This window comes from Myotis brandtii, unplaced genomic scaffold (genome assembly GCF_000412655.1).
Source record: "Myotis brandtii unplaced genomic scaffold, ASM41265v1 scaffold120, whole genome shotgun sequence".
NCBI lineage: Eukaryota > Metazoa > Chordata > Mammalia > Chiroptera > Vespertilionidae > Myotis > Myotis brandtii.
In genome coordinates this window covers 367564-379264 of record NW_005354174.1, presented here as the reverse complement: position 1 = coordinate 379264, position 11701 = coordinate 367564, and the positions used below count along the sequence as shown (strand labels likewise).

Sequence of the window (11701 nt, the reverse complement as noted above, 5' to 3'; positions counted from 1 at the left end):
GGAGCCAATCGCACACATGTGTTTCGATCTGTCATTGTCAATCGTGAATTTGGTTGACACTTCTATTATAGAGAAAGGGTGAATAGCGATATTAAAATATTTCTCGTAATTAATTTCCTTTCAATGTGCACGAATCCCTGTACCGGGCCTATAGTTTTCTCATGTTTGGGTCATAAAGCTTAGAAAGTGATTCATCCAGTCTTTCATGGGTACTCTAGAACAGTGATGGCGAACCTTTTGAGCTCGGCGTGTCAGCATTTTGAAAAACCCTAACTTAACTCTGGTGCCATGTCACATATAGAAATTTTTTGTTATTTGCAACCATAGTAAAACAAAGACTTATATTTTTGATATTTATTTTATAAATTTAAATGCCATTTAACACAGAAAAATCAACCAAAAAAATGAGTTCGCGTGTCACCTGACACGTGTGTCGTAGGTTCGCCATCACTGCTCTAGAAAATATGTGATGCCAGTCATCACAATCTCTGGAAAAGATATTCCCACCTAGCCATCATTCTCACAGACTTCTCATTTCTCACCTAAAACCAAACCCTAAACTTGAGAGGCCCACTCTTATTCTATACAATGGCAATCACTTCACTTGGTTTCAGGTTACCTCCAGTTACCATCTCTTAGGAATGTACCTGTCCCTTTCTTCAATATCATCTGTGAAGGATTAGGCTATTCACTCAGAAAGCTGAACCAGTCTCTAGTTAACTTTGGGTTCAAAGAATGAAAACGAGTACCTGAACCAATATCCTCATTTTCATAGATGAGGAAAATCAGTCCAAAGAGGTACCATGAATTGGTATGGTGGCATAGCTAATTGGTGGCAGATGTCAGAACAGAGTTCTTGCTAATATCAAATAAATTTGACTCAATTTAAATTACCCCAAGGACACCATATTCACAAGTGATTTGGGAAATAATTTTGTTTTATACTGGAACATTAGCTAGCTGAGAGTGAGTGGGAAGTGGCACTATCTCCTACACAGGATGCTGATCACACTTCAATCCATAGCTCCTCCACAAGCTATGGGAATGAGTTTTGCAACAGTAGGGCATGCAAACAAATTCTCAGGCACACATACCACTGATCACACAGTCTTTGCAATAAGAGCCATCAACTTTGGGAATGACTTGGCAACTATAAACTGCCTTGTAATATCATCAGCTGAATTTCCTATAATGGTATCTATCTAATCATTGCCAAACTCACAATTTCCAAATCCAACAAAGGATATTCTGTTTCACATAGTCTCATATTAGACAAAAATTCTTAAGGTGCTGTATAGCTTCAATAATTTAAATTTTTGGTTTGTTACTCCTCATCCAAGGATATTTTTTCACTGATTTTTTAAAATATATTGTAATTGATTTTAGAGAAGAAGGGAAGACCAATGATGAGAGAGAACCACTGATGGGCTGCCTCCTGCACGTCCCCCAATGGGGATCGAGCCTGCAACCCAGGCATGTGCCCCTGACCAGAATCAAACCGGGGACCCTTCAGTTCACAGGCCGACGCTCTATCCACTGAGCCAAACCAGCTAGGATTCCACTGATTTTTAGAGAGTAGAAGGCAGGGGCAGAAGGGAGAGAGAGAAAAAAACAAATCGATGTGAGAGACACATTGATTTGTTGCCTCTCACACAGCCCCAACTGGGGCCAGGGATTGAACCTGCAACCCAGGTACATGCACTTGACCAGGAATCAAACCTGAGACCCTTTGATGAGTGGGACAATGCTCTAACCCAGCGGTTCTCAACCTGTGGGTCAAGACCCCTTTGGGGGTCGAACTACCCTTTCACAGGGGTCGCCTAAGACCATTAAAAAACACATATATAATTACATATTGTTTTTGTGATTAATCACTATGCTTTAATTATGTTCAATTTGTAACAATGAAAATACATCCTGCATATCAGATATTTACATTACAATTCATAACAGTAGCAAAATTACAGTTATGAAGTAGCAACAAAAATAATGTTATGGTTGGGGGTCACCACAACATGAGGAACTGTATTAAAGGGTTGCGGCATTAGGAAGGTTGAGAACCACTGCTAACCACTGAGAAACGCCAACCAGGGCTAGGATTTAAATTTAACCCAATCTTTCTCAATAGGAAACTGTGACATTATGAGAACAATTTTTGGTGGTGTGTGATTGTCCATTGTAGAAGGTTTTAAATCATTGGTCCTCTGTCCTCTAAAAGCAAGAAGTCCCACCAGGCATAACCCCAACACATTTACAGATGATCTTGAGGGGAAAGACACCATCACCAGTATTAGCCCAACTGGTGATGTGGTTCAGTGGTTGAGTATCGACCCATGAACCAGGAGGTCACTAGATCTCTCCCGGGTCAGGGTACATGTCCGGGTTGCAGGCTCGATCCCCAGTAGGGGGCCTGCAGGCGGCAGCCAATCTTTCATCATTGATGTTTCTATCTCTCTATCCCTCTCCCTTCCTCTCTCTCTAAAAATCAATAAAAACATATTAAAGATGTTTACATAAAAACAAAGGCCTGACCCCTTAAGCAAAGTATTGTCCCTATTTAGGCCTGTTTTCTCATCTATTTAAGTATAGGAATTAGACTAAATTATCTCTGGTTCATTATAGTTCTAGGAATCTGTGAAGTACAGAGTGTGTATCTTGAGTATATAAAAAAGGAGTTGAATTACTTTATAATCCATTAATGATAGAAGTATCAAGATAATAACAGCAGCAATACCTACCCTAACTTATGTTTATCTAGGCTAGACCTATAATATAAACCCTGGCTGTATATTAGAATTATCTGGAGAGCTTTAAAAGAAATTGCCCCAGCTCCAAGCCAAGCCAATATCAAATGAATCAGAATCAGTGGTGATGGGGTTCATTTCTTAAGGCTCCCCAAATGACTCTGATGTACAGTGAAAACCAAGAACCACTAATTCATAACTTTTAATCCAAGAAATGCAAAGCAAATGACCAAAGGTTAGTATATCACACACTAGTTGTACAATCAAACATCAACAAATAAGAACAATCCAGGGTTACTATTTACTGATATTCTCAATTACATATAGGGAATTGCATTTCTAGAGAAAAAGAAGAGCTCTATAACAATCCCTTATTCCTTCTACAGCTCTTTATTGAGTACTGGCCCAGTCAGAAATAGAATATAACTTCCTGCTATGATGAAGTAGTTCAAAGAGATATTATTACAAATATCTTTTGCCCATCCTTGCAAAAGACCTGTTAATCACCAAGATAGTTACAACAATGGTAGTCAAAGTAATACAGAGACTGAAATTCCTCAACGTAACTCTCATTCTCTAGGTCTCAGTAAAAGATCTAGTATGTAGAAAGAACCAGAAAAAGTTGAGAGTAATGTTTAGGAAAAGATATTTTCAAAAACTATACTCCAGACAACGTACATCATTTTCCACTTACTCAACAAAGCTTTAAGACCGGTGACATAGGAAAAGAAGAAGCAATCTTGGATAAAATTATTCTTACTCTTTTCAGAACAAACTCAGTGAAAGCAGGACATATTAAATGGATAAAACATTAAACTTCTCTCTCTTACCTTACATGTAAGGCCAAGCCATCCTGTAGGCTAGAGATGCCCATATCAGAGAGTGTATCCGAGCTGACAGAAGTGGGTGACAGAGAGCCCTCCTTCTCCTCCAGTAGATCCAGCTTCACCAGACTGCTGATCTCATCCTCCGAGTTATCTTCAGACACAGAACCAATTATGAATCGGGAGTGCTGGTTCAGCTCCAGAGGTTTGGCCAAGGCGGATGGCTCATCCATTATTTCTTCAAAATGAGCTCTCAGAGCTATGGAGAAAATGAAGAGTGAGGAAAGCAGGTTATAGATAATAACCTATATCTAAAGATAACTACAGGTTATACCTAGTATGGCACAGCTTGAACTGGGAAGCAAGGCAGAGTTTGAGAATTTGTTTCCTTAGCTATTCTATTTCAGGGCCTTTGTTTTCTACAAGGGAAGAAAATCTAGATCATGGTAACTCTGCCTAAAAAATTAAAACTAATTTCCATTTCCTCAAGAAATCATTTTCAAAAAATATATAAGCCGTTCCCAATAACTTTATCAATTTGATGATGTCCAAGAGATAATCAGAAACCTTTCCAGTAGGTGAAAGCTCCTTGTTTGTATATTGTAATTTTGGTTATTAGTATTGGGGAGAATGTGGTAAGGGTTTTGGAAGAGTGGTGTTCATTGAAAACTTGGTGTTTAGCCCTGGCTGGTGTGGTTCAATTGGTTGAGCATTGCCCCAAGCACCGAGAGGTCGACAGTTCGATTCCTAGTCAGGGCACATGCCAGGGTTGCAGGCTCGATCTCCAGTAGGGCACGTGTCGAGGCAGCCGATCGACGTTTCTCTCTCTCCCCCCTCCCTCCCTTCCCATCTCTGTAAAACAAAAAATAAAAAAATAAAAAAACATTTTAAACAACAACAAAAAAACCCCTTGGTGTTTACAGTAAACTATACACCTACCGCCTGGTTCCAAACACTACACTATAAGAGGCTATAAATTTTATATAAGTGCATTTATGTATAAATACATACATAAAACATTTATGTATAAATATACACATACTACATAGTGAATAGATATACTACATGTATATATATATATGTATATATACATGGACACACTAAACATGTTAAAATTACATATGCACCATTATTTTTGTGCAATTTGTGAATCAGAGCTTGCTCATTTATAAAGATAAAACATATTTGTAATGCTAGAATAGTGGTTCTCAAAGTGTGGTTTCTAGTCTAGGAGCAGTATTACCTGGGAATCCATTAAGAGTACAAATTCTTGGGTCCTACCACAGACAAACTAACTATGTCAGAACCTACAGGTTGGGGCCCAATAATCAATATTTTACCAAGTCCTAAAGTTTGAGAACCACTGTGCTAGAAGAATAAAGCAGTAATAATAAATTGTCAGGAATGCTAAAAAATACCTACAGACAGTTCCTAAAAGTGAGTTGGAGATTACTTAAGCTAACTTTTATGTTTAAAACTAGAATCAAATATAAAAATATGCAAACTTGACATCTAAAATTTCTATACATTTCTCCCTTGGAGTATTAGGTTTCCTTAAAAATTTTTTGTTTAATGTCTCCAAATTTTATAAAGAGTTCACTTTCAGAATATTAAAAGAACACCAAATCATTTAAAAAGGGGATTAGGGAGAGAGAAGGAGAAAGGGAGGAAGAAGTTCTAACAGATGACCACTCCAAACATCAGAAAGTACAGCAGCAAAAAGGCTACTTCTTTCACATTTTAGAGCAGTTCATAATCAAGCTTAAGAACAATAAATTTTTTAAAAACCTCCATTTCAGCTAACAGAAAATAATGGCTGCCTTCTTCACAAGAGAAGTAAGTAAGGTATTCAGGGACAGATTCTACATTATAGCCTGACCAAAATTAGGTGACTATACTAAAAAATAAAATTAGTAAGAAGCATTTCTCTGATTCCGTGGAAAAAATGGGATTGACTAATAAATGAAGGCTCTAAAAAAGTCAACTTCAAATTTTTCTTTCCTAGCTAAGAACAGGAAGGCAGCCTTCCCTAAAGGGTTGCAACGATTGGAAGCAGCCCAGTGTCAACAGCTAAAGACCTGTCCACCAAGCAGCAACTCTACTGAATGGTATGCCCAGGCACAAGCCTACAAACCATCAGAAGAGAGGTCATGTATGGAAAATCACTGAGTAGCTGTCCAGACACTCTAGAAGCTACTCTACAGCTCGTCCCACTTCCATTGATTCTAGTCCTGAATGAAAGAGAAAAGGTGGTGGAATACTATCACTGTCAGACTTGTTCACTCAAGTTATCCCCCCTAAACCTGCATATATTCTTTTGTGGAAGGCAACTTTTAACATAAAAGCTTACAGGTTAATATGTTAGCACACGAACATAAAATTTTTATCACATTGAAAACAAGGAGCATTATTTATAACTGACCTCTTATAATTCTTACTGTCTGAGCAGATATCCAAATACTATCACTGTCAGACTTGTTCACTCAAGTTATCCCCCCTAAACCTGCATATATTCTTTTGTGGAAGGCAACTTTTAACATAAAAGCTTACAGGTTAATATGTTAGCACACGAACATAAAATTTTTATCACATTGAAAACAAGGAGCATTATTTATAACTGACCTCTTATAATTCTTACTGTCTGAGCAGATATCCCCTTCCAAAAAAAACTAAAAAAAAAAAAAAAAAGAAACGGAGAGATATTTGAAGTATTTTTTAAAAGAATTTCAAAATTATTAATAACTGTTTTGCTCAGCATAATATAAAGTAATAATACTCAAAGTATGATTTTCTGGTCAAATCTATTATTGAACCTGAAGCATAAAGTTTAGTTGTTTACTATTTGTTCAAATCTGTGAATCAAAAACATTATATGCTCAAAGACTTTTTATTCATGAAAGTATTAAACAATAATCCAATATTATAATTTCACAATATGCCTCTTCCATGTATACTTAGATGAACACATTCCAACCCTATGATTTCCAATATTTCATAAAAAAAACCCCACTAGATTTGGTACAACCCAGTCAGGCAATGATTATGTTTCCAAATGGTTATACCCGCCTTGGTCAGTGTGGCTCACTTGGTTGGACCGTTGTCCCATGCCGGTTCAATACCCAGTAAGGACATACACCTAGATTGCTAGTACAATCCATGGTTAAGGTGTGTATGGGAGGCAACCAATTCATGTTTCTCTCTCTCAAATCAATAAAATGGCTATACCCACCCATAAAGTAAGGGAGAGGACAGATCTATTACATTAAGTCCCTAACTCTAAGAGACCAAAGAATCTCTAATTACTTCCCAAATCCTGGGTTTCCTTCTAGGCCCAACAATTTAACTGTACCCAAGGTAGAAATTCTCAAATTTGACTATTTATAACAATCACCTGTTGAGCTTTTAAAAAACATATAGTATGTCTAAACTCCACCCCAGATCAACTGAGAATCAGAATTGCTGCTGGAAGCCCAGAGATCTGAATATTAAGTGTCACAGTTGACAGACACAGTTCCACTGGTTTGGGGTGAAGAAAATATAAGGAAGGAACCTATTACACAGATAGGGAAATCCAGAGTTTCTAAGAGAAGACCCTAAAAGACAAGTGACAAGATTGGGGATAGTGTAGGTATGTTAATTGGGGAATTAAGATTTACCCCATTATGTAGTTTGAGCTAGGTATAATTTTTATTCATTCACACCAGATGGCCACTGCGTTGGCTGTTGTCATTTTTTTATTTGATAATCTAAGGGAAAAGAGGTCAGTGCCCCTAACTAAACAGTCAGGTATTACATGTTTTAAAAATGCTTGTGGCACACCAGTTGAAAATAATTACATTAAGTGAAGAAACCAAAGGTGAAGAACAGTATGTAAAGTATGCATAATTTGTATTTAAAAAATTAGCAGAGTGGGGAGCATTTGTTTGAATATGAATAAAACCTCTATTTACAAATAAATACATTTAAATAAATATATTTGATCATTACTATTAAGAAATTATAATGATATTAATAACACTGCTTGTCTCTAGTGAAGGGTACTAGATGGCTGCAAGACAAAATTAGGATGGAGAATGTCACTATATATGCTTTTATTACATTTGTTTTCTCTCTCTTATGTTTAAAATTTTGAACTATGAGCATGTATCACTTATGTATTACCAACTGAAGATCTTAAATATGTTAACAGAAAGTTTTACCCAGCCCACCCAGTAAAGCTCAGTGGTTGAGCCTCGACCCACGAACCAGTAGATCATGGTTCAACTCCAGGTAAGGGCACATGCCCAAGTTTTGGACTCTATCCCCAGCAGGGGTTGTTCAGGAGGCAGCTGATCGATGATTCTCCCTCATCATTGATGTTTCTATCTCTCCCTCCCTCTTCTTTCCTCTCTGAAATCAATAAAAATATGTTTATATATAAAAAAAGTTTTACCCAATTCCATGCCACTCTGATCCTTTATCTCCTATCTGCCTGTGCATTTAAGTAGACAATGAGCATGTCATTCCCTTATTTAATATATGTAATTGACTATGTTATCTCCTTAATGAAGCTGGAAAAAGTTATCTCTTCCAATCATTTTAGATCTACCACCAATAGCACCTTACTGTGCTGTGTAAAAACTAGGTTTCTGCAGGCTGTTTCATAAGAATTCCAGTTAACATTTGAGTTAGAAAACTAGGAGGCACGAACAACGGGTTTATTTCAAATATTATTACCTAGAAACATTAGAGGCTTCCAGGTAAAAAGCCATTTTGTGAATTCAAAAAGCTTTGGGATTATGAATCAATTTTCCCTTATAATCTTACTTCATAGAACAACAGTATTTAGAAAAAGCTGGAGCCATGATTCAGATGTGTCAGCTACCTTCTAAACAGTCTCAAGATAAAAATTTTTTCTTTGAAAACACATTGCTTTTTTTGTTGTTGCCCCCCAGTTCTCTGGATTGTACTTTATGTTACCTGGCAGAGATGTAGAGGAGACATTTACAGGTTAAAGCAATTCCTAGTCCTCTTGGAGTTACAACATCTTGTGTCATTTTAAAGAGACAGTTTTGAGTTAAAATAATGACAAACTCTCAAAAATTAGTTGCCCGAGATGATGGATTGCCTATAGCTGGAATTTTCAATAGGAGTATCAGATAAAATATTCTCATATTAAATGGAAAACTGGACTATAAAATTCTGAAGGTACACTCCAATACTAGAAGTTCTACTAAATTTTTGGATTTTATAAGATGGAATCAAAGGGAAATTAAACAGCATGCCTTGTCAGGGCCAGGAATACCACTAAATGTTGACACACAAAACACAAACCAGCTATCTATCCTCCTGGAGCTAATCTACTGATATTACTCTTATTAAACTTGAAAACTAATCAAGCTCCTATCAACCTACTATCCCCCCAATATGGCATGTGTGTAAATACATACATATACATGTGTGCCAACTTTTATGACTAAGGACAGATTTGAAAGCTTTCTACAAATTTTTAGGAACTTCATTAATGAGCGTACTCTCTATTTCTATCATTGGAGATAGCCAAATACACATAAATGAAACCTTATATTTCCAGAAAAAGATTCTCCAAAACTGAGCCTGCTTTTCAAACTTAACTCCATAAATTCATTTGTGTTATTTTGAAAATGAAAATCATTTATACAAGCTTATTCTCTCTGGGATGATCACTAGTACTGCCAAACAACTTCAATTCCTATTGTCATGTGATGGTAAACATTACTGTGGTTCCTTATATATAGGAGGGTGAATATGACATGCTGAAACAACGAAATGAACCTAAGTCCCAAATAACATCATTGGAAGGCCAAACCGGTTGGGGCCAACAACCTTTGGGTAAGGCACTTAACGTTGTTGTTGAAGCCACTTTTCACTTGCTTAAACATTCCGAGACTAGATGGCTTTATGGTAGCTTGAATAAATAAAAAATTGGTAAGAGTACTGTATCATTAGAGCACACATACTAAGAGTGGTTGAACTCATAAGAACCTATGCTCTATCAATCAGATTCATATTCCTTGTGTTAAGTGCAATGTCCTTATAACACTATTTGTCAGTTTCCTATGTAATAGCATCTTCACATAAGCCATTAGATTCAAGTAAAGTAGTGAATAGTCACTAAATTGTACACTTATTGAAACAAACAAAAAACTAGTTAAGCAATAATCTGTTAGAGTGGAAGATCAGTGAATACTTCCTTTAAAAATGTTAGTCACCTCATAGTTAAAGAAACTTTTTCAACCAATGAGTCTTTAGTGTTCATTCACTTCTTCATAATCTTGCTGTTTTAAGGGATGGAAAAATGCTTGATGCATAGCTTCTACCATTATTAATCTTTAAGAGCATATTAGTTAACCTTTTTTTCTGAATTGTAAAAAGACTCCTCCAATTAGAAATTCTAAATTCCAATGTATTATTCCAACAATTTTCATTTTAATTTACTTTTCTTCAACCATGACTATTAGTATATTATATATTTTTTAAAAATTATTTTAAAGAAAGAAAAACACTAGCCCCAGACCTGTTAAACCAGTCTGTGTGATGGCCAAAATGTTTTCCTAATCACTAACTGAAAAGGTAACAGAATTTTACATAATGTTCTACACCTGAACCTGTTCACAGCTCTTCAGAGAGGTAAATATCAGAGAGACAGTTCTGAGGCTGGCTTTCTTTCCCAATGCCAGTTCTTTGACATAACCTAGTCATCATCTGAACTATAAGTTCACTAAACTAAATGCCACCATTTCCCAATCTTCCCTCCAATTTTAAAAACAATTCAACCTTATGCTTGATGTATTTCAATTCTGCACTGGTAAATTCAAAAACAAAACTTCTGCAACACAAGTAAACCCAAGCGGCTTTGTAAATTAGTACTTTGTCTTGACATCTTTCATAACTATTCTTGGATTCACAACAGTCCTCCTATTATTAGAAATGAGGAAATTAAGTCAAGAAAAGTGGGAAGAGACTTGCTACTTTGTAACAAGCAGGCACTTACCTGGACACTGCAGCTGCTGTCCTGCTCTATATTACTATATTAGATCACACACTGTCCTTAAAAGTGCTTGCCAAGTAGGCAGCACAGAAATACTTCTCAATCACAAACATCCAAAGCATTCCCACCAAGAAGTAAGAGACAAATCAGATAATTCCTACCACCCAGAAAGAAGAAACCATGTAACCAAAGTAAGCATGTTTCTCAATCTGTATCATGGGGTTGGAGGGGGAAAAAAAATGAATGAAAAGAAATCTAGATTAAAGGGATCAACCTCTGAGAGTGAGGACTAGGTTATGAGGTTTATTCCACACATTGGGAAATTACTGAAAAACTGCTTAAGTAGAAATGGAATCAATCAGGAACTCCTAGGGTCTCTTGATTTCGGACTTAAACCCCGAAACAAACATATCTGAAATTAAAGTATTCCCTCTACGGGAGCAGCTATATTCTCCTATGCTTCTATAAAACCTACAAGACCTGCATGGAGTCCCTAGTATTTAGAGCTGATTCCAAGTGTCCAGGGGTGTCCACTTTCTGTGTCCAAATCCAAAAATAATGTTGGCACTGACCCGAGCAGGACCTTGACGCACATTTTCCTCTGAAATTAGCCTCACATCACCTTCCGACGTCCTATCTCCAATAGCGTGACCCGTATAGCAGATGGGAAGGAGAGAGTAACAACAGGAACGTACATTTATTTACTCACAGAAAACAAACCCTGGGAGCGAGGTCTGGCAAGGGACAACTCGCCGGGCCCTGCTCCCACCCCCGCACAGAGACACAGAGAGCCACGGAAGCAGGGTCCCCGCACCCTACACCCCACTCTCCAGAGTTCGAAGACTTTCAATGCAGCGGGACCCAACCCTCCGCATCCCCCTCCCACGTGGGTCTTTGCTCTCTCGCTGGCGCAGGGTCGCCTCGGAGAGAGTCAGAGGAGGAAGGACCCTGACCGCGCCGGACCCAGCCCGGGAGTGATGTCCAGGGAGCCCCAGGCCCACATCCCAGCCCCTGCCTAGAGGCCCCGGGCTGCACGCCTCCCAGTTCCGGGTCGCAGCTCCCACCACGAGGCCCCAGGCCCCTCCACGACTCCACGAGGAGAACTCGAGGCCCCGGAGCTGCGG

The 11701-nt window shown here is 37.8% G+C and overlaps 1 protein-coding gene across 1 annotated transcript in view; it reads right to left on the bottom strand.

Annotated features, from left to right (window-relative positions):
• Nucleotides 1-11178, bottom strand: part of ACACA (acetyl-CoA carboxylase alpha) — a 208006-nt gene extending 196828 nt beyond the window's left edge. Inside the window, exons 1-3 of the mRNA XM_005858538.2 lie at nucleotides 11150-11178; nucleotides 6191-6237; nucleotides 3575-3827 (exon numbers count right to left, since the gene is read on the bottom strand). Of these exons, the coding sequence (XP_005858600.2) occupies nucleotides 3575-3827; nucleotides 6191-6237; nucleotides 11150-11172 (323 nt within the window). The 5' untranslated portion in view covers nucleotides 11173-11178. The remainder of the gene's footprint in view (nucleotides 1-3574; nucleotides 3828-6190; nucleotides 6238-11149) is intronic.
• Nucleotides 11179-11701: the final 523 nt, after the last annotated feature.